At 34.4% G+C, this 27,171-nt stretch overlaps 1 protein-coding gene across 6 annotated transcripts in view; it reads left to right on the top strand.

The window, feature by feature from the left end:
* The window catches only part of ALG6 (ALG6 alpha-1,3-glucosyltransferase), a 60,884-nt gene that overhangs the window by 5,229 nt on the left and 28,484 nt on the right, over positions 1 to 27,171 (top strand). For all 6 annotated transcript variants that reach the window (XM_077120743.1, XM_077120746.1, XM_077120745.1 and 3 more), the window contains 5 exons: positions 3,684 to 3,768; positions 14,608 to 14,697; positions 15,184 to 15,272; positions 17,547 to 17,629; positions 18,284 to 18,348. In XM_077120743.1, the coding sequence (XP_076976858.1) occupies positions 3,684 to 3,768; positions 14,608 to 14,697; positions 15,184 to 15,272; positions 17,547 to 17,629; positions 18,284 to 18,348 (412 nt within the window). The remainder of the gene's footprint in view (positions 1 to 3,683; positions 3,769 to 14,607; positions 14,698 to 15,183; positions 15,273 to 17,546; positions 17,630 to 18,283; positions 18,349 to 27,171) is intronic.

Here is a 27,171-nt window from a genome sequence, read left to right as displayed (position 1 = left end):
GGAAGCCAAGAAACCAGAAAATTTTAAGAAATAAGAATTGGTCAGTGGCCAATTGTGTCAAGCCTTAGATATGTCATGTAGGATGAAAACTAAAAATAGATAAGGGATCAAGGAATCTGGCAATTAGGGTGTCAATTGTGAGCCTCCTAAATGCTACACTAATAAATTCAGGACTAAATGAGAGTCCTCAAGTGGACATCACAAGTCTTAGAGAATTTGTTAGGGAATGAATGGAAAGAAATACTTTAATGGTTGCAAAGGGGGAAGGAGGGCTGAAGGAGAGCCCAATGAGAGGTTGTTATATAAAATACATAATTTATGTTAACTTTGTTTTCGGTACATGTCTGGATCTCCCTTTTGGATTCAACATTGTATTATTCCTAGTCCTCCTGAGTATTTAGTTTGCAGTTCTATATATGTCTAATTTTGTCAGATTTATTTTCTTGGAATTATTATTATTAGTTTTTGAATCTGCAGATTTTATTAAGATATAGTCACATACTATATGTTCCATTCAATGTATACAATCATTGTCTCACAATATCATTACCTAGTTGTGCAAGCATCATCATACTCAATTTTAGACAATTTTCATTGCTCCAAAAGGAAAAATATCAGATAAACACAAAAAAAGAAAACCCAGAACACCTCATATCCCTTACCCTCCCCTATTACTGACCTCTACTATTGGTGTAGTACATCTGTTCCTGTTGATGAAAGGATATTAAGGTATTACTGTTAACTGTAGTCCATAGCTTGTAATAGGTAATTTTAAACAAACCATGAAGAAGAGTAAACTCTGATTTTAGCTACTGATTGTTTATCATTTCTTGTAGAGATTTAAAATTCCTCTATACTTGATCCAAACTGTTAACAGTGTCTTCAGAGAAGATAGCAATGTTTGAAACAAGGGAGGTTATATATATTAATAATCTATTTTTCCCAAAGTTGTATTGGTTGTCTGAGGGAAGGACGTCATAGACAAATCAATCATTGTTAAAGCATGACTGTGTTCTGTTTTATTAATTGGTTTCTCTCAATTTAGCCATTACTATTTGTAATGTTTCTTGTATATAAAAGAGGGATTTTATTATGGAAAATTTTGGCTAATTCTCTTCTCTTAAAAGCAGTATGTATTATTAACAAATAAATTACTTGTTCTTTAAATTGTAAAGTGATTCTGAATAGTTCAGCAATGAAAATAATAAAATGAACATTTAAGTGGTGCTTAAGATCACTTTCCTAAGAATGATTCAAAAATTGAAGCTCTGTAAATATATAATAGTGTATTTTCTTTATGTAATTTTGAATCTCACATAAATGAATTTGTAGAATTAATCATTGTGGAAGGAATCCTTTTTGCGCTTCCCAAGTGAAGCTCCCATAGGTACAGTTGGGTTGTCCTTCTGGATTGCTTTAAGGGCACTTTAGCAGTTTTAAAAACTTAAGTACTAATTTCATAGCCATTGCCAGCTGAATTTATTGAAATAGGTCAGACTGGATAGAAACTTGTTTCCCAACCCTCAAAAAAGTCATTATCCATTCTTCTATTTGTTAGAGAATGGTAATAATTCTTTCACGTTCTTTCACAAGTCTAGAGCAATTTCAGAAAATCTAGTTAGCTGAATTTTTCAAGTATAGGAAATTGCTTAAGTTCCTTTCTGACTTTATTATCCCAGTGGATCAAAAGCGCACATATAAAAGCAAAACAAATGTTCTGCTCATAGAAACTAAAATTCTTGTTTGATAGCAATTAGAAAAATTGACATATGACAAAATACATTATACTAATGCCATTAATATTCTGACAAATCAGTAATTCTCAGTATATTTTCAATTTATTAGGGAAGGTTTCATGGAGGATTTGGGATTTGAGAAGATTCTTATAAATTAGCAGGGAGCAAGCAGCATTACCAGAGGCTTGGTATTTTAAAGTGACAGGTAGTAACTTAAAGATGTTTTGGGGCAAGAACCAATATATATGGGCATCATATTGAAGCAGCCTTGGCATAGTTAACTAGTGTGCCATCACAACTAGCTTAATGTTGCATGTGTAGTAACGGGAAAATCTGGGACTCAAACTTAAATCTTTTCTACTTCAAATTCTTGCTTGTACATATACTGATTATATTGACATCTGTGTTGTATCAGCATTCATTGTGAATCTACTAATGCCTTTGAAACTCTGTCAGATGCCATTACATCCTAGAGAATACAAAAATGAGCAAGACATTGCTTTCTGAGAGACAGATAAGCAGTTTGTATATTTTGTAAATATAAGTGTATGTATTGTGGATAATTCCTTGTACCTGTCACTTAATGTGTCCTATGATTAGCTCACAGTGAGAGTATATCTTTGGGTAGTGATTCTAGCATTTAAAGAATATTGGTATAATATAGGCATTAACTGCAAAAAATGTACTTAATGTGTTCACTTAAAGAAGAAATGGTCTCGGTGGTACAAGGATAGCTCAGTGGTAGAATTCTTGCCTGACATGCGGATGGGACCCGGGTTCAATTCCCAGAGCCTGTACATGCCAAGAAAAAAAAAGAAGTAATGGTCTCCTCTGAAGCTGGAGAAAATCTGGGCTGGAATTAAATGAGAGATAACATGTCATTCTTCAATTTGGCACAACTTCTCAATGAATTGATACGTATATTTGGCTATATGTGATTTTCACCTTATTTGTTGATTTTAAAACCTGTGACTTCACTGTACATAGTTGGGCTTTCTCTCAATTTTGTAGTCAGCTGCTGGTTAAATAGTGGGTGTTTACCATTTACTACATGGATTTATATTTATGTAGTCTTAAGTGATTTAAGGCCAATAGTCTACCTAACCAAGTTGTGAGGTATTACAGAGTTGGCACTAAGAACATGGATTATGGAGCCAGTCTGCCTAAATTCAAAACAGACTTTACTGTTCATTACTTAGTTGATACAGTGTTTCTGTTTTTCCAGCTGTAAACTGGGGATAATATTACCTACTTCATAGGGTTGTTGTGCCTGGCACATAGTAGAAACGATCAAGTGTTACCTATTAAAGGTCCACTATTCATTATTTGCAATCTTGAAATCAAAAAGCTTTTAGATCAAAAGTTATTTTATAACTCACTTAACAGCAAATCCTGACCTAATTAATGTTTTTGTAAAACAGTCTGTTTTTGTTCTGTTCTTGATCTTATGTTATTTACATTTAATTTGTAAAAGCCCCTTTTAAATTATAGATGCTAGTTATTATTATTGCTTTTGTGATACTTATTGGACAGTATAGTTGACAGTCTCATGAAGTAAAAATAAACTTAGATAACATATCAGCATTATTAATTAATTAATATTAATAATAGCTTCTCTTTATTGAATGTTTTCTGTGTGACAGACAGTGTGCTGGATAGTTTATATCCATTATCTTATTTATTCCAATAGTACTCTCTGCAGGTAGCAGTGATTCTGTTTTTAATATACTGAGTCTTCAGTAATTTGCCGTGGTTGCACAGTGACTAAGTAGCAGTTTAAAACTAGGTTTTAAACCTCTCCTCTTTGATTTTGAAGTTTTCAGTAACTCCTATTTCATTTTCCTAATCTACAGTGCCTCTATAATTTAGAAAAATTCCATAAGGAAATAAAAATAACTGATATATTAAAGTATGTTATTGTCTTGCTCTTTTTATCTTTCTTCTCAGGTGCTGGAAAACCCCCTATGTTTGGTGACTATGAAGCTCAGAGACACTGGCAAGAAATTACTTTTAATTTACCAGTCAGGCAATGGTATGGTTAATTTTAACTTGACTCTATTATTTATCACAGTTAATACAAATTATTTGAACATATTTTTAGATTTAAAAGGAAAAACTATTTTCTTCATCTTGAGCCCTCACATTTCCTACATACTGATGCCACTTAAATATTACCTTGCATTTGTCTTTTAAAGTTCATGCTCTTGAAAGTTAGACATATACTAAGTTGCCAGCTGGAATATGGTACTGAACTAAAACTTTTGATTATAGAGGACTAGCATGCCTCAGAGCTCCTCTGCACATAAACAGTGCAGTTTATGGTATGGAAACACCATTGTGGGCTAAAAATATTTCTCTGCCCTCCGTTCATCTACTGCTTCTCCCTCTAAAAATCACCAGGATTATAACCAAAGGTAAACACAGAAGAGAGCCTTGGCAATAGCAGGTGGCTAAATTTGGAACTAAGGTGAGAAGCTGTTAACAGTAATGAGCTTTGTTTTCAATTCTGAAAAATTCAATTATGCCCCTTTGGTTCATTTTGAATACCCTGCATCTAGTATAGGACATGGGACATTGTAGACCTGCAGTACATATTTGTTAAATAGATAAATATTTAAATGTTCTTTTTTCATGTGGTCTCATTTCCCTAACTTTCTTTGTGTATTATGAAAGAAGGTGATAGCTGCACTTTACTGGTTTCATGGTGTAGTATATGTGGAGTCTTCTGTTTTTCAGAACTCAGAGAACTTTATAGTCTTTATTGTTACTGCTTTCAATCCCTTGAACAGTGATGATTAGTCTTATTTTATATACAACTCTTCTTGGAGGTTTTGCAAGGATTCTCTGTTAGAAATATGTGAAATGTAAAAAAGTAATAGCTTAGTGGTGAAGAGTGTAGGTGCTAGAGTAAAGTTATTTGAGCTCAAATCCTGACTGTACTGTTTACTACCTGTGTGACCTTTGGCAAAATATTTAACTTTCATGCCTACGTTTTATCACTTATTAAATGGAAATAAGAATACATTTTTCACTGGACCCTTGTGAGGATTGACTAAAATGATGCATTTAAAGCACTCAAGATTTTGTCTGACCTATAGTGAGTTTTCAGTAAATATTAATTATGGTTATGACTTCATAGAAATTCATGCTTGTGTCATTTTTACTATACATGTTCTGATAACAGTTGATGACATCACTTCTTAACCTATTGGATTCCTGGTAGACTGTTCTTAGAGACTGGCTATAGTAATGTCATATTATTCTGCTGATAGCTGTAGTCATTGCTTTTATATAATTCCTTTATTGGGGAGTTTTGTGCTAGAACCTCATATTGAATCCTTGATTAATAGGCTCTCTGTACCTTAGTCAGAGTTTGGAGTATTTCAAGTAGAGGTCAGCTCAGTATTTGGCACTTTTCTTTCTGGTTCTATTTTTGGCATCTTTCAGATCCTCAGATAGATTATTGGTACATTCTTACTGTTTGCTTTTTTTTTTTACTTGCTTGCTTGGAAGAGTAAGGCAATATTTGCTAGGGCAAACCAGATCACTGCTTTTGAGCTTTGAAATTTTTTTTCTATTCTTTTGTAAAAATTTCATGGATAAGATAATTGTATTCTTGGCTATTCTTTGGTAAGTAATTCTCAACAGATTTTTTTTTCATCTAACTTTTTTTTGTAATTGTGAAATATATCTACAAAAAAAGCAATAGATTACCAAGTATTTTTTTTTCTTTAGCATGGGTAGGCACTGGGAAACGAACCCAGGTCTCTAGCATGATAGGGGAGAACTCTCCCTATTGAACTACCGTGTCCAGCCCTCCAAGTACATTTTAACAAGTAATTATAGAACAGATTTTAAAGTTTGGTATGGGGGTGGGCCGCGGTGGCTCAGCAAGCAAGAATGCTCGCCTGCCATGCCAGAGGACCTGGGTTCGATTCCCAGTGCCTGCCCATGTAAAAAAAAAAGGTTTGGTATGGGTTATAGTTACACAATTTTTCGTTTTATCTTCTAGCTGCTCCAAGACACTGGAGACCAAAAGAAATATCAATGTAATGATTCAGCAGTCATACTTATTTGTTAAATCTTATCTTCTTTGTTATACTCTTCCTTCTCTCTTTTTTTTTTTTTGGTGAAAAATAACATATACAAAAAAGCAATGCATTTCAAAGAACATCGCAAAAGTTAGTTGTAGAACAGATTTCAGAGTTTGGTATGGGTTATAATACCACAATTTTAGGTTTTTACTTCTAGCTGCTCTAAGGTACCAGAGACTAAAAGAAGTATTAATGTAGTCATTCAGCACTGTTAGTCATTTGTTAAACCCTACCTTCTCTGTATAGCTCTACCTTTGATCTCTCTCTCACTCTTTAGGGGTATTTAGGCTATGCCCATTCTAACTTTTGTATGTTGGAAGGAGGCTGGAACAAGTTGTTGTTCTAGAAGGGCTGGCTCTTCTGCATTTCAGGACTTATCAGGTCCAGGGAGCCATCTGGAGGTTGTAGTTTTCTGGAAAATTACCCTAGTGCATGGAACTTTTATAGAATCTTATGTAATGCTCTAGGTATTTTTTTAGGGTTGACAGGAATGGTTTTGGTTGGGGTTTGGCAAGTTATGACAGGTAGCAATGTCTAACTGAAACTTGTGTAAGATTGACCTCCAGAGTAGCCTCTCGACTCTATTTGAACTCTCTCTGCCACTTATACCTTATTTGTTACACTTCTTTTCCCCCTTTTGGTCAAGATAGGACTGTTGATCCCATGGTGCCAGGGACAGGCTCATCCCTGGGAGTCATATCCCACCCTGCCAGGGAAACTTTCCTCCCTGGATGTCATGTCCCACATAGAAGGGAAGGCAATGGTTTCACTAGCAGAGTTGGGCTTAGAGAGAGAGGGGCCACATCTGAACAACAAAAGTGGCCCTCTGGAAGTAACTCTTAGGTATACCTGTAGGTTGGCTATGCTTCTCTACTGTATACATAAGCTTCACAAGAGCAAGCCTGAAGATCAAGGACTTGGCCTTTTGACTTAGGTTTCTCTAATGTTTAAAACGGTATCAGGAGTTTCCCCAGTGGTAAAGATTAATAGTTCTATATTTTTTTCTCCCAACCCTCAAGGGACTTTACCAATACTTTTTAATTATCTGCTTAATATACTTTAGGATGTATCCAGGCATTACATTAAACTATACAGGATTAAAGGCTCTCATTCTTATTCTGAATCTCAACAGGTTTTGCTACTCCATTCTCTCTTTTCTTTTGGAACTTCCATTAAGGGGAATTTTATATATTTTTAAAGCATAGGTATTTGAATTTGCGTATCAAACTAAAAGTACTTTGCTCTTAATAGTTATTAAATAAATGTTAATTCCCTTCCTATTGTTACTGCAAAAACACTACCAGAAAGGGGACAGATAGATGTTATGTTCTCTCCCTGACCCTGGCTCCCATAGGATGCAGTGTGATTTTGGAGCAGCTTGTAGTATTCAGTAGTGATTAGTATAGGCCATATTGAGAAGGTAAAATTTGAGAAGAGTCTTGAAGGAGAGTTTGCTATTCAAACACCTATATATCCCCACAGATACCAGGGAACAGATACAGCAAAGCCACTAAGATAGAAACACGCCAAGCATGTTCAAGGAATAGAGAGGCCAGTGTAACAGGAACATTTTTAGCAAGGGGGAGACTAGTAAGAGAGGAGGTTCAAGAAGTATCAGGAGACCAGGTTATCTAGGACTTTTTTACTCTGAGTGTAATAAGGAGTCAAGGGAATTTTTTTTTTTACTCTATTTTTTAACTGCTAATGGTGGTATGTTAGAAAGTTATACCTTCTGAATACTGATCTTATGGCCATCTACTTTTTTGAACTCTCTTCTAGTTTTAATAGTTTTTCAGTGGACTTGCTTGGATTTTCAAGGAAGACAGTTATAAATAATGTCTGGTTGTCTCTTTATTTATTATCACTTGGCCCATAAACTCCAGTACAATGTAATTGGCATCTTTATCTTGTTCATGACTTTAATGAGTATGCATCTGTTATTTCTCCATTAACTATAATGCTTGTAGGTTTCTGGTAGACAGTTTTATCAATTTCAGGTTTTTCTTTATTCCTAAGTATATCAAATAGCATTTATTTTAAACATTTTTTATTGTAAAATATAACATGTATGTAGAAAAATGAGAGATTTCAAAGTACATTTTAACATGTAGTTATAGAACAAACTTTAAAGTTTGGTATGAGTTACAGTTCCACAATTTCAAGTATTTCCTTCTATCTGCTCTAAACACTAGAGACTAAAAGGAAATATCAATATAATGATTCAGTAGTCATACTCATTTGTTAAAGCCTATCTTCTCTGTTACAGCTCCTCCCTTTCATATGATCCTTCTTGCAATCTTTAGGGATATTTGAACAAGGAGCATTGTAATTTCTCATGGTGAGAAGGGGTGTTGACATAATGGGGTAGGGAGATGGAGATGTTCTTGGAAAGACTGTTACTTCTGGGTTTCAGGGCTTATCTAACATAGGAACAATCTGGAGATTTTAGGTTTCTGAAAAATAAATTGAGTGCAACTATTGTAGAGTCTCAGATAGAGCTCTGGGTATTCTTTAGGGGTTTCAGGAATACTGTTGTTTGGGGCTTTGTATACTGTGGCAGTTTGCAATATCTGTATCCAGGTAGTTTCATTCATATCTCTGCTTGAAGTCTGATCACTTTTTCAACTTTTAAACAGTTCCTGTAGGGGGTACTGCTGACTTTCATAGCTTCAGAGCTCTAACTCTGAGTCTCAGTTGTCACATAAATACCCAAAGTTTCTTGGAATGACCAGGTTATAAACAGCTCAGTATCTCAGAATTTAGAAGTACCAGTTACACCTCCTGAATATATGTGACTGCTGTAAGAGTTTACAATCAAGGACCCTTTACAATAGGCCCTAACCTGATAACCCATATTCTTGACTTTAGTTCACCAAGTTTTTACATTATAATTAGTCCATATGATTGAGGCATGATAATATTTGTCTTTTTGTTCCTGACATTTCATTCAACACCTAGGTGTTAGGGTTAGGGTTAGACAACCTCAACAAACCAATCACAAATAAAGACTAAAGAGATTGAATCAGTCATCAAGGAGCTCCCCCAAAAGAAATGTCCAGGACCAGGGCGGGCCGCCGTGGCTCAGCGGGCAAAGTGCTTGCCTGCTATGCCGGAGGACCTCGGTTCGATTCCCGGCCCCAGCCCATGTAACAAAAACAAAAGAAACAAAATACAATAAAAACAAGAAAATGTTTAAAAGATGTTTCCCTTTCTTCCTTCCTTCCTTCCTTCTATCCTTCCTTCCTTCTCTCTGTCTTTCCTTTAAAAAAAAAAAAAAAAAAAAAAAAAAAGAAATGTCCAGGACCAGATGGCTTTACATGTGAATTATACCAAGCATTTAAGAAATAATTAGTACCAATCCTGCTCAAACTCTTAAAAAGAATTATCAGGAGGGAAAGCTACCTAACTCATTCTGTGAAGCCAATATCACCCTAGCACCAAAGCCAGACAAAAATACTATAGGAAAAAAAAATTATAGACAAACTCTTTAATGATTATAGATGCAAAAATCCTCAACAAAATACTTGTAAATCGAATCCAACAGCACATTGAAAGAATTATAAACCATGACCAAGGGGGATTTATTCTAGATATACAAGACTGGTTCAACACAAGAAAATCAGTTTATGTAATGCACTATATCAATAAGTCAAAGTGGAAAAACCACGTGATCATCTTGATTGATGCAGAAAAGGCATTTGTTAGAGTTCAGTATCCTTTCTTGATGAAAACACTTCCAAGGATAGGAATGGAAGGGAACTTCCTCAACATGATAAAGGGAATATATGAGAAATCCATAGTGAACATCATCCTCAATGGGGAAAGACTTAAAACTTTCCCTCTAAGATCAGGAACAAGACAAGGATGTCCGCTGTCACCATTGCCATTCAGCATTGTGCTGGAAATTCTAGCCAGAGCAATTAGACAAGAAAAGGAAATGAAAGGTATGCATATTGGAAAGGAAGAAGTAAAACGTCCATGTTTGCGGATGATATGATGCTAAATGTCTAAAAATCCTGAAAAATCTACAGCAAAATTACTAGAGCTGATAAATGAGTACAGCAAATTGGCAGGGTATAAGATCAACACCCCAAAATCAGTAGCGTTTCTATACACTAGAAATGAGCAATCGAATCAAGAAAAAAGTTCCATTTATAATAGCAACTAAAAGAATCTAATATTTAGAAATAAATTTAAGGATCCAAAAGACCTATGCACAGAAAATTACAAGAAATTGCTAAAAGGAATCATGGAAGACCTGAATAAATGAAAGGGCATGCTGTGTTCATGGATTGGAAGACTAAATATAGTTAAGATGTCATTCTACCCAAACTGATTTATAGATTCAATGCAATACCAGTTAAAAATCCCAACAACTTACTTTGCAGAAATAGGAAAAGCTATAACCAAATTTATTTGGAAGGAAAGGGTGCCCTGAATAGCTAAAAATATCTTGAGAAAGAAAAATGACGTGGAGGTTTCACATTGCCTGACTGTAAAGCATATTATGAAGCCACAATGGTCAAAACGGCATGTTACTGGCATAAAGGTAGATATATTGTTTGCTTTTTTAATTTCGTTTTTATTATTAGAGCAGTTGTAAGTTTGCAGAAAAATCATGCAGAAAGTACAAAGTTCCCATTACCCTCTCCACAGTTTTCTTTATTATTAACATTTGCATTAGTGTGGTACTTTTGTTACAATTGGTAAAATGATACTATTATAATTATACTTTTAAAAAATATATTTTTGTTAATAAAACAACATACAAACACAAAACATTCTTAACATACAAACATTCCATACATGGTATACAATCAGTGGCGCACAATATCATCACATAGTTGTATATTCCATGATCATTGTTTTGAGCATTTGCATCACTCCAGAAAAAGAAGTAAAAAAGAAAAAATTCACCCCTCCCTCTCATTGACCACTAGTATTTCCATCTACCCAATTTATTTTAACTTTTGTTCCCCCTATTATTTATTTTTAATCCACATTTTTACTCATCTCTCCATACCCTAGTTAAAAGGAGCATCAAATACAAGATTTTCACAATCACACAGTTACATTGTAAAAGTTATATCATTATACGATCATCTTCAAGAAACGTGGCTATTGGAACACAGCTCTACAGTTCAGGTAGCCACTCCAAATATCATAAACTGAAAAGAGATAGCTGTATAATTCGTAAGAATAACCTTCAGGATAACCTCTCGATTCTGTTTGAAATCTTTCAGCACTGACACTTTATTTTATCTCATTTCTCTCTTCCCCCTTTGGTCGAGAACGTTTTCTCAATCCCTTGATGCCTAGTCCTGTCTAGTTATACTTTTAACTATAGTCCATAGTTTACTTTAGGATTCACTCTGGGTTGTATTCATGACATTTTTAAGCTGTTTTCAAATAAGGTCTTATTAAAAGCCTGCCTTTTCTAGGAAGCATTTCTCTTTCCATAAACCAAATTTTATGTGTTCTTTGATAATGATTTTTTTCCTACTGTGATTTATATTGTTGCTGTCTTTTGTTAAACTACCAGAAACAAATGATCTTTTTTGTTACATATTTTTCATTTTATTAGTGTTACTCATTGATTAATGCTACTAGTAATAGAGTGAAAATATGGCCTAGTTTCCCTGGGCCAGTTTTGGTTTGTTTCCATTGTCCTGGCTTAATTTTTTTTTTTATTAGAGAAGTTACAGGTTTACAGAAAAATTATGCAGAAAATGCAGAGTGCCCACATTATTAACATCTTGCATTAGTATGGTACATTTGTTACAACTGAAAGGATATTATAATTGTACTAGTAACTGTAGTTCATGTTTACATTAGGGTTCGCTGTTTATGTTGTACAGTCCTATGTTTGTTTTTTTTAACTTTTTTTTTATTGCCTAGTATAACATGTATAGAAAGCAAAGAAAGAAAAAAGTAATAGTTTTCATAGTACTCTTCAGCAAGTAGTTACAGGACGGATCCCAGAGTTTTTTGTGGGTTACCATACCATCATCTCAGAGTTATCCTTCTAGCTGCTCCAGAACGTTGGAGGCTAGAAGAAATATATATTTTTTATCATTACTTTTTAAAATTTTTTTTGTGAAAAATTTCATATATACAAAAAAGCAATAAATTTCAAAGCACAGCACAGCAGTTAGTTGTAGAACTGATTTCAGAGTTTGGTATGGGTTACAATTCCACAACTTTAGGTCTTTACCTGTAGCTGATTGAAGATACTGGAGGCAAAATAAATGCCAGTATAATGATTCAGCACTCGTATTTGTTTGCTAAACCCCACCCTTCTGTGTATAACTTCATCATTACCTTTGCTCTTTCTCCCACTCTTAAGGGTATTTGGGCTATTCCCTTTCTAACCCTTTCATGTTGGAAGTGGCTGTCAACAATAAGGATTAGGAAGATGGAACTAGCTGTTGTTCTTGAGAGGCTGGCTCAGTTCCTCTAGACTGCAGGACTTATCTGGTTTAGGGACCCATGTGGAGGTTGTAGGTTTCTGGAAAGTTATCCCTAGTGCATGGTCCCTTTGTAGATCTTATATATTGCCCTAGGTGTTCTTTAGGATTGGCTGGGATGTTTTTGGTTGGGGGTTGGCAAATTATGATAGGTTGCAGTGTCTAACTGACGCTTGCATAAGAGTGACTTCCATATTAGCCTCTTGACTCTATTTGCGTCTCTCAGCCACTGATACCATATTTGTTATACTCCTTTTCCCCCAGTCCTATGGTTTTTAAAAAAAATTTATGCAGCTACATGTATGCAAGCTAAAATTTCCCTTCCCCCTTGTTTTCAGTCAGATGTTGAGGGTTTACAGAACAATCATGCATAAAATACAGATAAAATTTTCTCCTTTTAATAACATTCAAAAAGATAATTCACTGCTGTTAATTATGTTCAGTGTTGTGCTACTATCACCACCATCCATTAGAAAAGCTTTTCTGTCACCCCAAACAGAAACTCTGTACAGTTGAAACATTGCCTGCCTATCTCCTACCCTCACCGTCACCTTGGCTACTGTAATTTATACTCCAGTTTTTTATTGTGAATTTGGTTATTCTAATTATTTCATATAAGTGAGATCATACAAATTTGTTGTGTCTGGCTTACTTCATTCAGCATGATGCCGTCATCCACTTTTTAGGGTGGAACACAGCTTTCCTTTTTATATGAATAAGTATTCGTTGTATGAACTACATTTTGTTTATCCATGCATCAGTTGTTGGACACTTGGGTGCTACCATCTTTTGGTAATTGTGAATACTGCTATAATGTTTGGTGTGCAAGTATTTGTTCAGGTCCCAGCTTTCAGTACTGGGTATATGCATAGAAATGGGGTTGCTAGATCATATAATAATACTATACTCAATACTATACTATTTTCCATTGTATAATATTAAGTATAGAAGTATAATCCTATACTGCACCATTTTACATTCCCAGCCAACACTAAATGAATGTTCCTGTTTCTCAGCATCCTCTTCAGTGCTTGTAATTTTCTTCTTTTTTGAATAGTAGTCATTTTAGTGGGTGTGAAATGGTATCTCATTGTGATTTTGATTTGTGTTTCCTTAATGGCTAATGATATTGAGTACCTTTACATGTGCTTTATCATATTGTCTTTTGAGAAATGTCTATTCAAGTCTTTTGCCCATTTTTTAATTGGCTTATTTGCCTTTTTGTTCTTGAGTTGTAAGATTTCTGTATATATTTTGTATCTTAAACCCTTATTAGATATTACTTTCTAAATATGATCTCTCATTCTGTAGCTTGTCTTTTTACTATCATGGTGAAGTCCTTTAATGCACAGGCAGTTTAAAATGTATTCAAGTCCATTTATTTACTTTTTCTTTTGTTGCTTGTGTTTTTAATATAAAATTTAAGAAACCACTGTCCAGCACAACTTCCTGAAGATGCTTCCCTGTGTTTTCTTCTAGGAGTCTTTTATTAGTTTTGATTCTTGTATTTAGGTCTTTGATCCATTTTCATATCATATTTGTAAATGGAGCCAGGTAGGGGGTCCACCTTCATTCTTTCGCATATGGATAATCATGCTTTTCCAGCACAATTTGATGAGAAGGCTCTTCTTTCCCAATTGAGTGGACTTAGTGCCTTTGTCAAAAATCAGTTGGCCATAGATGTGTGGGTTTATTTCTGAACTCTGAACTCTGTTCCATTGATCTACTTATTTTTCCTTGTGCTAGTACCAGAAATTTTGATTACCATGTCTTTGTAATAAATTTAAAAATTAGGAAGGCACTACATTGTGCTCAAATCTGAAAAAGGGCCAGGGACTCAGAATGGGAATGCAGTCTGGCCACATTGCACAGTGGAGAGGGTTGAGGAGGGACCACCAGGCTCATTACAAACTTCTCTGACTGCTTTTAAAGCTGCATTTTCTTGATTTGGCACTTGTCCAGTTAATGAAACCCTTTAATTGTTTTCTACAGTTGCAGGGAAGATGGCTCTGCCAGTTTTTACTAAGTTGTTTGAAGATTCTGTAGAGGAATAGCACCCTAGAGCTTCTTCTGCCACCATTTTGGTTGACTGAAGTCTCCTTGGTTTAATAATTAATAGCTTTCTCTTTTATTCTCAAGAATGCCTTGGTTTGGACAATAAATTATTTAGCCACTCTAATTAATAACATGTTTTAGTTGTGAGTTCACAAAATATTTTTAAGGAGGAAAAATAGGAAAGGTAAATTGTAAATCTGTTTTTTGAATATTACTTAATGGAATGGTACTTTTCTTTTTTTCTTTTTTGTCCAGGTATTTTAACACCAGTGATAACAATTTACAGTATTGGGGATTGGATTATCCACCTCTTACAGCTTACCATAGTCTTTTATGTGCATATGTGTAAGTTTTTCTTCCTTAATGTAACTCTAAATATTTATGGCCTTAGCTGATATAGTATGAAGCAATGTGATCTGTCTTTATTGAATAAATGAGAGATTAGTTGTGGCCAGTATTGTAATTAGGGATTATATAATGCACTGTGCCTGTAAATCAGGTTGTAAGAAAGATAACTATCAGAGTTTGAGTATTTCCATAGTATCGATTATATACAGCTTAGGAAACAGATTGTTTTTACACTGCAGGAACTATGAAAGTAGGTTTCAGCTTCCACATTGCATGGCTTTGTTGGAAGATGAGCAAGGCAGACCCTGTTATATAGCTTAAAGTCTCACATGATTAAACCAAAAGATCAAAGCTTAAGCAATGACTTTATCATTTTATAAGAGACATGGGTGATTCTCAAAATAAATTTATGTGTCCTTTGGTGTCCTTATTGCTGAAAGTGCTAGAGGAATAAATTGTATGTATATATTCTTTGGTTTACAGGGCAAAGTTTATAAATCCAGACTGGATTGCTCTCCATACATCACGTGGATATGAAAGTCAGGCACATAAGCTCTTCATGCGTACAACAGGTAAAAGAGCAATAGGTATTGAGTGTAAAGTTGGTTTTTTAAAAAACTTTGGACAAATTGATAAAAGGTATTACTGTACTTTCTGATTTTTTAAATCATATAACTATACATATGCATAAATAGAATATATGACCAGATGTATACATAAACTAAAAAATAGATGAAAGGGAAGGAAGAATTATCTCAGGTGATTCATTGAATACCCATATGAAGTAAATATTACTGCTATTATTTTAAGCTGAGCAGCTGAGGTACAGGAAATGAGGCAGATATCTGAGGTCAGATAGCTATATATCAAGGCTTTAGTTATTTAGGCTGTTATTTTGATATCCTAATTACACATCCTTTTCATCTTTTTCCTAAGAGTAAACTTTATAGTTTTGTATTGTACATGGTTTCTAAATTAATACAATCAAATATTTATTGAGCATTTGCCATGTGCTCTTCAGGGGCTGGAAAATAATAAGCTTAGATTTCTTTAAAAGCCTTACATGACTTAATACTTAATACTAGTGCAGCTCTGTGCCTTAATTGGTCTAAATTTAGTCAGAATTTGTTCTCTTTACTGTCCATCCAGTTATGGTATCTCAGGCCCAAGAAATAATCTATCCAGTCTGTCTTTCCCTTTCCTGCACTGCTCCCTTCCTGCAGTGCTTAAATCTTCTCTAAGCTGTGTTCTATGTGTTGTGAGTTTGAGGATTCCAGGGCTAATCAAGGACAAGATTGGACCACAAAGTAGTAGTAACACCTGGACTTTATTCAGATGGATAGGACAGATTTTCATGGGAGGGGCAGCTCCCTTTCAATGGAGATCTTCCAGAAGCTTCACAGTGAAGGACCACCCACAGGAGAAGCAGGGCAAAAGAACTCCCCGAAGGAGACTTATGTGTCTAAGTAGTCAGGAGCAAGGCAAGGACTCTGGGTCAGAGAGCTTTTGGAGAGGCAGAAACAGCTTGGGGTCTTTATGGTCCCAGGATTTGTCTTATCTATGGCTAACAGATGTTGGGTGTTTTGCAGGATAATGTAAAGCAGTAGCTCTAAATAATTAAAAACTTGCTCATTTGGGCTATGTTTAAAACAACTGGAGGTGTAAGAATTTGAGTTTGGTGCTGAAAGGCTTTTGGCCTTACAGTCCTAGTCCACTGTAAAGAAGTAAGGAACACACAGAGTCAGTGAATAGGGGCCAACTTTGGCTCATTTATACAGCAAACTGCATACTCACCACATGATTCTTTAGCTTCAGAGCCAATATCAGTATTTTCAGGAAACTCATAACCTTTAGAGACAGTCTGTTTTCAGAAAGCACTAATCATTAAACATTTCCTTCTTATATTGAACTTCTACCAGTCATTTACTCTAGGCCACATAAAGCAAGTCTCATCCCTTATATACCTGACACCCTACAGATATTTGAAGTCATCTTTCCTTCAGACTAAACTTTCCTAAATACTTTTGTTGTTTTTTAGGTGACTTCTGTCGAATAGGATTTTTTAGATGACCTCTGTCAAATTTGAGGCCTCTTGTTTACTCCTTTGGATGTGTTCTATTTTGTCAGTGTCATCTTAAATGGGGCTCGGGAACTGAGCATGGTATTTTAGCACTTAATACTGAAAGTTTACTTGCACCTTCCTTATTCTAGACATTATATTAATATGGTACACTATGATAAAATGGGCTCTTTGGACAGCTCTGTTGTACTGTGGAAGAATATAATTTATTTGCTTTTCTTTGTTCTAAAGTGACTGAACAATTCAGAATTATGAATTGATTTTTTGGAGGAGGTTAACATTTTGTAGTTTCTTCCTCATATGGGCTGTTCAAGTTCTCGCTGTGTATTATTTAGCAAAGTTTATTTATATTTTATGAACATTAACGTTTAAAAAAGTTTTTTGTATGTATGGCCACATTTGAATTCTTTTTACATCGGAAAATTTGGAGTATGTGGATGTTGAGAAAACATGTGTCTTACCTTGCTTTGAATATTCTTAATCTGTAAGCCCATGTCAAAACAAGATGAGAATTAACTTTGGATATGTATACTTACTTTTAATGTGTGATTTTATTAGAGAAAGTTAAGATAAGAGTACTGTATTTGTTGAAATTTGTCAAAAGTGAAGGGAATAAAAAGGGTAGCTATATAAAGGGCTTTTTCAGAATGGTTAGGACTCTTGTGTTAATAAAATTTTCCACCAAGGCTAGAGGGAGTCAGATAATTAATGAGTTCTTGTAGATCCTGATGGGTTCATACCTAGAATTATTTGCTTGTTTTTTCAGTTTTTATTGCTGATTTGCTGATTTATATACCTGCAGTGATTTTGTACTGTTACTGTTTAAAAGAAACCTCAACTAAGAAAAAGGTAAGTTTTAAGACAACTTGACATTACATCTCTGAAATGTTTTCTTTTTTACCTTGACTATTAAGTATAGTAGAGCTTATGGAAGCCATGCTTTTGGAAACAGAAAAAATGGAGAAATAGTATATCTCTAATAATTAACTTTCATTTTGAAAACATCTTCTCTTACAGTAATTATCCTTAATGCTCTGTTACAAGATGTACTGAAATTAAAAAATTATGTAATGCTGAATTACACAGCATGCTAAATTTATTACTTAACTGGTGAGTCTGTGACTTTTTGAGCAGGCTTGTGTAAATGACTGAAATAAAGGCATTTTGAAATGTCACTGTATATATTCTCATTCGTAGTTATCAAATACTCTTTGGTCATTTTAGATAGTTTAATCGTTAAATCAACTTCTTTGATTTGTGTATCTGAAAGTGCTTCTTCTGACAAATACTTTTTCATTTTTACTGAAGTGTCCTAAGTCACCTCTGTGAAAACTTTGATGCCTGAAAGAGTTGTTTTATAACAGATGGAAAATTTTGATACATGGAAGTTATAACACCCTAGCAAAAGATGAACATTTGCTACTGTGTTAAATGAAATCATACTTTTACATATCTTGATTCACGTAACATTACTTTCTTATTTTACAATATTTTTCTTTACAGATTGCTAATATACTATGTATTTTGCTGTATCCAGGCCTTATTCTTATCGACTATGGACATTTTCAGTATCCTTTACTAATTTAGAAATAAAGTTATTAGCTGCATATTAGGAAATCTAGTCTCAAATGTATATAATTTTGTCATCCAGTAATGCCTTATTTGCTAGGTGCTTGCTATGTAAATTATTTTCACAATTTTAAAAAAGAATCTTTTCACCAAGTTTTTATGTGATGAATGAAGGACGTATTTACTAAAGATAGAAATGCTTTTCATACCTGTTTGGCTTGAGAACAAAATGTTGGTAACTGATTAGCTCTTTTTGGGAAGCTGTAAAGAGTGCCTAATATAGTTATGTCTTCCTAATTCTAAAAAAGTTTAACATATGTCCTGTCTTTTATAAATGTTATCTGATACTAAAAAAAAAAGGAAAACATTTATATAGTTTGTTGAGTTCTAAAAGAAGACATTTCTCTAAAGGTAGTGATAGCCAGGAAGCTTTGGGAAACTAATACTGAATGCTATGTAGATTTTATGTTTTTTTTTAATATATCTATAATCTATCATGTCCTCTTTTAATTGTATTTCAGTGCTGTTAATTGTGTTCACAGTGTTGTGCTACTATCACCACCACCCATTCCCAAAACATTTCCAAATAGGAACCCTGTACACTTAAAGGCTTAACTTCTCATTCTCTATCCCTACTCTGTTCCCTGGTAACCTTTAGTCTGGATTCTGACTCTATGAGTTTACTTATTTTAATAGTTTCAAATCAAGTGAGATAACACAATATTTGTTCTTTTGTATCTGGTTTATTTCACTCAACCTGTTGCCTTCAAGGTTCATCCATGTTGTCGCATGTATCAGGACTTCATTCCTTTTTACGGCTGAATAATATTCCATTGTATGTATATACCACATTTTATTTATGCTTTTGTCTTTTGGCAACTATGAATAATGCTGCTATGAACATTGATGTGCAAATATCTGAATCCCTACTTTCAGTTCTTTTGTGTATATACCTAGTAGTGGCATTGCTGGGTCATATGATAGTTCTGTACTTAGCTTTCTGAGAAGCCACCATGCTGTCTTCCATAGCAGTTGCTCTATTTTACACTGCCACCAGCAGTGAATCAGTGTTCCTATTTTTCTGCATCCTCTCTGACACTTGCAATTTCCGTTTTTTCAATAGCAGCCATTCTGATGGATGTGAAATGGTATCTCATGGTTTTGATTTGCGTTTCACTGATGACTGATGATATTGAGCACTTTTTCATATGCTTTCTGGCTATTTGTATATCATTGGAGAGATATCTGTTCAAGCTTTTGTCCATTTTTAAGTTGGGTTGTTTGTTTTTTATTGTTGTTAATTTGAAACAACATCAGATTTTCTGTATTCTATATATTAAGCCTTGATCAGATACATGGTTTCCAAATATTTTCTCCCATTGTGTAAATTGTCATTTTACTTTCATGATAAAGCCCTTTGAAAAACAAAAGTTTTTAATTTTAATGAGGTCCCATTTATCTATTTTTTATTTTGTTGCTTGTGCCTTGGGTGTAAAAATCTAAGAAACCATTTCTTAACACAAGGCCCTGAGGATGTGTCCCTAAATTTTCTTTGAGGAATTTGATAGTTCTAGCTCTTATGTTAAGGACTTTGATCCATTTTGAGTTTATTTTTTCATATGGTGCGAGGTAGGGGTCCACTTTTTTTTTTTCCCGGAAATAGAGATTCAGTTTTCCCAATACTAGTTGTTGAAGAGACTTTCCCAATAGGAATAGTTTTTGCCCCCTTGTCAAAAATCAGTTGACCATGAACATGAGGTTGATTTCTGAGCTCTCAGTTCTATTCTGTTGGTCTATATTTCTGTCTTTGTGCCTTGATGACTGTGGCTTTTTAATAAGATTTAAGATTGGGAAGTATGAATCCTCCATCTTCATTCTTTTTCTCAAGATAGCTTTAGCTATTTGAGGCCCATTACTCTTCCGTATATATTTGGTGATTCGCTTTTCCCTTTCTCTAAAGAAGGTTGTTGGAATTTTTTTATTGGGATTACTTTAAATCTATAAATTGCTTTGGGTAGTATTGACATTTTAATATTTAGTCTTCTTATCCATGAGCACAGAATATCCTTCCTTTTATTTAGGTCTTTTAAAATTTCTTTTTAGCAGTATTTTGTCTTTTCTGTACAAGCCTTTACATCCTTAGTAAGATTTATTCCTGGATATTTGATTCTTTTAGTTGCAATTGTGAATGGCTATTTTTCTTGATTTCTTCTTTGTTCATTGCTTGTGTATAGAAAGAAACACTATTGATTTTTGCATGTTGATTTTGTACCCCACCATGTTGGTGAATTTGTTTATTAGCTGTTGTGCCATATTGAGTGCCTTTTTATTTTGTCTTGATACATTTTTCATCTATTTTCCTTGTGGTTACCATGGGGTTAAAATTTAACAACCTAAATATATAACAATCACATTTGGTTTGATACCAGCTTAACTTCAATAGCATGCACATATACATTTCCTATACCCCTCTGTGCAATCACCATTTTTTTTTGTACTTGCTATCACTTACACATTATACAGTGTATGTCCCAAAACGTAGAGTTATTACTTTTTATACATTTGCATTTTATCAATTGTAGGAAGTAAGAAGTGGAGTTATATACCAAACAGTATTATACAATACAGAAATACTGGCATTTATAATTACCCAATGGTTCCCTTTACCACAGGTAGGTCTTTATTTCTTTATGCTGTTTTGAACCACTGTTTAGTGTTCTTTCCTTTCAATTTGAAGAATTTCCTTTAGCATTTCTTATAGGACAGATCTAGTGGGCTTTGTTTATCTGAGAATATCTTAATCTCTCACTTTTTAAAGAGAATTTTATCATATATAAAATTCCTGGCTGGGGGTGCAAAGGTAGTTCAATGGTAGAATTCTCATCTGCCATTCAGGAGACCTGGGTTTGATTCCTGGCATGTGTACTTTCCTCCTTTCTCCCCCCCCCAAAAAGAATTCAACAAATGGTGCTGCAATAATGGGATAGTCACATGAAAAAGAATGAAATGTGACCTCTATAATACAGCATACAAAAAAATAAATAAATTTTTGGCTGGCAGTTGTTTTTTTTCAGCACTTTTGTATTTCAGCCCGCAGATTTCTTGCCTCCATGGTTTCTTGTGAAAAATTGGCACTGAATCTAATTGGAACTTCTTTGTATGTATTGCACTGCTTTTCTCTTGCCACTTTCATAACTCTGTCCTTATCCTTAGCATTTGACAGTGTAATTAATATATGACCAGGTGTGTTTTTGTTATCTTCTTTGGTGTTGTCTGAGCTTCTTGGATGTGAATATTCACATTTTTTTGCTAAGTTTGAGAAGTCTTCTTTCATTATTTCTTTGAATATTCCTTCTTTGTCCCTTTCTGTGGCTCCACAGTGTGCATACCGATGTGCTTGATGGTGATCCATAGCTGTCTTAGGCTATTTTCACTTTTAATATTTATTTTTTTCTGCTCCTCAGCCTGACACATTTCAAGTGTTGTCATCCATGTCATTTCTGGGCTGTATCAGCTCTGAGGCTTCTCTTGTTTCTGACTCTCTCCAAAAAGTTTCCTTTTCCAAAGGATTCCAATAAACTAATCAAGACCCACCTGCAATGGGTAGAGTCATATCTCCATCTAATCACAGTTCACACCCACGATTGGATGGGTCACATCTCCATGGAGACCACCCATTCAAAAGTTTCCAATCTACAGTATTGAATTAAGACTAAAAGAAATGACTATTCCCATAAGATTGGATCATGATTAAAATATGGCTTTTCTGGGGTACATAATACTTTCAAACTAGCACACTGGGTCATAGGGCAACTCAATATTTGGTTTTCTGAGAAACCGCCAAACTGTCTTCCACAGAGGTTATACCATGATACATTCCCACCAGCAGTGATTAAGTGTCCCAATTACTCTACGTCCTCTCCAGTTTTCTGTTTAATAGCAGCCATTCTTATAGGTATGAGATGGTAACTTGTAGTCTTGATTTACATTTCCCTTATAGCTAATGAAGATGAGCATCTCTTCATGTGCTTTCAGCCATTTGTATTTGCTCTTTGGAAAAATGTCTATTCATTTCCTTTGTCCATTTTATAATTGGGTTGTTTGGTTTTATGTTGTTGAGTTGTATGATTTCTTTATGTATACAGGATATCAAATCTTGTATCCAATATGTGATTTCCAAATGTTTTCTCCCATTGAGTTGGCTGCCTCTTCATAGCCCTTGAGTCACAGAAGCATTTGATTTCTTTTTTTTATCATATTTGATAGCAACTTTTTTTATTGGTTACAAAACCTAAGCCCATATATAAAATTAGGAACCCATTTAGAGACCTTAAAGAACATTTTAGTCTTTTTTTAACTGAATTAAAAAAAATAAAAACAATACAATTTTTTTTAAAACAATACAATTTAAAACAGTGCTTTGAAAACTTAAAAGTACAGCAATATAGTTTCCTTTATCTGTGAAGTAGTGCAATTCCAGTTCAAAAACCATAAGGTCACGACAAACTGAATCAAGCAAATACATATGTAGATTTGCACCACTTGATGCTGATGTTCACCTAAAAATGACCACTTGCATTGAGAATGCAAGAGGAAAGATGAATGTCATAGTAGTTCATCTTAATGTGCGCAAACTTTTAGGCAACCGTCAGTAACTACGGAGAATCCAGAAGAAACTAAACCAGGAGTACAATTCGTAACATCAAGAAGATTTGAACTTTAAGAGTGTCATCAAAGTTTGTGACCTTAATTAGTTTTGATTTTGTTCTTCCTACTTTTAGTGAATACCACACACTTTCAAAAATTTAGACTATGATGTCTGAACGGGATGCAGTTACCATGTAAAGCTTTAACTCAAAAATTGGATAAAGAAAAAAAGGTACAATGAATTTCACCTCAGTTTTCTGTACAAAAGAGTTGAAAAATCTGAGTCACTTTAAAGAGAAATTGATTCTAAAATTTATAAAACATGTATATAATCAGAGACCAAACCATTATATTAAAACAGATTCCTTAGCAAGTAAAAATCTTACAGTTTAAACGTACATTTGTATCCACTTTAGATACAAGACAATGTTCGCTCTTTAAAGGGGTTCCACCTTGCAGATACATATATTTTAAATAAATGCACACCTGCTATTTTTTATTTTTTATTTTTGATATGCTGTATGGTGGGGTCACATTTCATTATTTTTCCATGTGAGTGCCCCCTTACTGCAGCACCATTTGTTGAATTTTTGTTTGTTTAATTTGCTTTTTGTTTTTTTTGGTGGGCGGGTGGGAAGTGGAGGGACTGGGAATTGAACCTGGGTCTCCTGCATGGCAGGCAAGAATTCTACCGCTGAACTAACTTTATGCCCTGCATTTTATTTTTTATTTTAAACAGTGAAAAAACCCTAGCTGATTCACAAAACTCTAATGGCATCTGTGTCATCTTCATCACAGGAAACATACCTCCATCTGATAACTAAATTAGTTTAGATTTTCTGTCCCTTCAGACCAATGCATTGGGAAATTAAACCTAGTAAACAATAGCAGAAAAACCACTTTTGTGACAGCATAAAATTGTTCAATTTAAAAACACTCAAATTCATATTCTTTCATTAATACCTGAGTCAGATGATCTACCAAAATCAATAACTTTACAGGGTAATATCAGATTTTGCCCAATTATTTAAAGATCACTACAACTCAAGTTTATGTTAAATAAATGCAGATTATTCCTCTACACAGATTCTTGATGGAAGTGAATATGCTTTTAGAGTAGAATATGAATGAACTTTTCCAGTTCTCAAAGAACAAGTTTTATGACACTTCTAAAGCGTTGCTGGTTTGTTGCCAACCACATAAAAAGAACTTGTTACTAAGTAAAAAAAAAATATTTAAAGAGTAAATTACAGTAGATATGAAAGCTCCACAATTTAAACCCAGTAGAAATCGGCCATATTCAATTACCGATTTAAAATGAAAAGTATTAAAACTTATCTGTTTAATCAGTAACCCAAGTATCTTTTCGTTAAGTTACTTTTGTGTATCAGTCCTGCCAATGAAAGTCATTTGGCTTGTACTTTAAAATCTGTTCTTCTACATAGAGAATATGAAAATAAGTTTGTGGAGGATGTGGTGAGGCTCAGACTGAATCATACTTCTTGGAAGTCTTCCAACGTATGTATGTCACACCGCAGTGTCCTAATCTTCTGTGCACCATTTTCCAAAGTATCAGTGGGCATGGACATGCCACTGCTGTGGAATATCCTCAGCCGGTGACTGCAGTTGTCAGTGCATGGCACCAGAGACGGGGAGCAAAAGAGGGTTGTTGAGATTGTTAAGGGAAATTCTAAAACAGTTTAGGAAACCATACACATGCATTTTACAGTATGTGAGGTGGCTTTTGGCAACTGCAAAGTGACCGAAACATGACTTGCTTTAGAAGCATTTCCCTGTATTTTCTTCTAGAACTTTTATGGTACTGGCTCTTATATTTAGGTCTTTGATCCATTTTGAATTAATTTTTGTGTAGGGTGTAAGGCTTGGGTCTTCTTTTATTCTTTTGGCTATTGATATCCAATTCTTCATGCCTGTTTATTGAAAAGACTTTTCTGTCCCAATTCAGTGAATTGGGGGGCCTTGTCAAAGATTAATTGACCATAGATATGGTGGTCTATCTCTGTACTTCTTCATTTGCTAGAAGTCAACACTTCTATCTTTGTGCTGGTACCATGCTGTTAAAACTGTCTTTTTAAATATAGCACTCACACAGAAATGTACACAAAACTTAATTGTGCAACTCAGTGAATTGGCAGGCCTTTGTTAAGAAATAGAACACTGCTGTATTCAAAAAACTACCCTTGTATAGCTCTAATATACTTCTCCTTCCTGTTTTCCAAAGATGTCTGTAAATTAACAATGCAATTTAGTTTTTCCCTTTTTTTGAACTTTTTATCAGTGGAGCAAGATGTTAGGTATTCCTTAGTGTCTCATGTCTTCGGTTCAACATTTTGTTAGAATTATTCATGTAGTTGTGTGTAGATATAGTTGTTCACTTTCATGGACTGATGGGCAACTATGTTGTTCCTATTTTTTGGCAATGGTGAATAATACTGCTATGAACATTCTTGCAGTTACCACTTTGTGCACATATATTTTTATGAGTGGAATTGCTGAGTAATAGGGTGGACACATGTTCAATTTTAGATTATCTCAAATTGTTTATAAGCACGAGTGTACTAATTAAACACCCATCAGCAGTGGTGTAAGAATTCTAGGGCTCTATATCTTTATCATATGCCAGTAATTTTCATTTTAATCATTTTGCTAGATTTGTAGTGATATTTCCAGTGAATTTAACTCTGGAATCTTGGGGATTATGCCATTTTGTGGAGATATATTTCTTTTCCACTGTACTTTACTCTTCTCTTTTGTAAAGTGGTGATAATGGTAGCCCTTATTTTGTAAGCTTGTTTTGAGAATTTAGTAAGTCAATATTTGTAAAGCATATAATTATTTGTTACTTTATTGTCATTGCTGCTGCTATAATTTACCCCTTGGGCACTGAAATTTTATTGTTTAGGTATAGGTATTTTACATTAATTTATTTTGATACCGTGGGTTTGTTTACTTTGAAGACTCATGTCCTTTAGCTCTGGGAATTCTCTTCTATTATTTCTTTGATAATTTTCTAACTTCTTTGAATTTATTAGTCAGTTATGAAATCTTTTATCTCTTTCTTGAGTATCTTTTTCTCTTTTTATTTTGTAACTTGGAAGATTATTTAACTTTTCCTTCTGACACTTCTGTTAAATTTCATTTGTTTTGATAACCATATTTTTTCATTTCTAACTAGAGTTTGCTCTCTCTCTCTCTCTCTTTTTTTGTTTTTTGTAAGGTTCTTTGCTGTTCCCCCAATTATTTCCATTTTTCCAGGGCAATTTTTTCCCCTTTTCATTTTAGTCATTTTCTCTCATGTTATAAGTTTTCCTTAAGTATCTACTTGACCCTGTGTATCTGTTCTTTTAATTGAGAGGTTATAGATTTGCAGAAAAGTCATGCATAAAATGCAGACTATTATTAATACCTTGCATTAGTGTAGTACAACTGTTACAACTCATGAAAGAACGTTTTTATAATTAATTGTGTTAAGTATAATCCATTGTTTACAATAGGGTTCACTCTTTGTACTATACTGGTGTATCTATTCTTATTTAAGAATAAGACAGTAGAAAAACCTGCATTTGAATTCTGTGTGTTGGGTAACTAGGCAGGTGTTGTAGTTTTCTAGCTACCGGAATGTGATCTACCAGAAAAGGAGGGGCTTTTAAAAAGCGGAATTTATTGAGTTGCTAGTTTACAGTTCTAAGCCCAGGAAAATGTTCAAATTAAAGCAAGTTCAATCTAAGGCATGAGGGAAAGATACCTTGATTCAAGAAGGCTGATGACATTCAGGGTTTCTCTGTCAGCTGGAAAGGCACACGACAAACATGGCAACGTCCACTACTAGCTTTCTCCCAGGCTTCTTGTTTCATGAAGCTTTCCTGGGGGTGTTTTCCTTCTTCATCTCTAAAGGTCTCTGGCTGCATGGGCTCTCTTTGTTCTCGTCACTCTCTGGTGGCTCTCTCATCGTTCTGAAACTTTCCCAAAATGCTTCCTCTTTTAAAGGATTCCAGTAAACTAATCAGGACCCAGCTGGGATGGTCACATCTCCCTCTAATCGAAGTTTAATACTCACAATTGGGTGAGTCACATCTCTGTGGAGATAATCTAATCGAGTTTCCAGCCTATAGTACTGATTAGGGATTAAAAGAAACAGTTGTCCCCACAAAGAT

This window comes from Tamandua tetradactyla, chromosome 11 (assembly GCF_023851605.1).
Source record: "Tamandua tetradactyla isolate mTamTet1 chromosome 11, mTamTet1.pri, whole genome shotgun sequence".
Taxonomy (NCBI): domain Eukaryota; kingdom Metazoa; phylum Chordata; class Mammalia; order Pilosa; family Myrmecophagidae; genus Tamandua; species Tamandua tetradactyla.
Note: the sequence above shows the minus strand (reverse complement) of the source record. Positions and strands in the feature narration are given on the sequence as shown.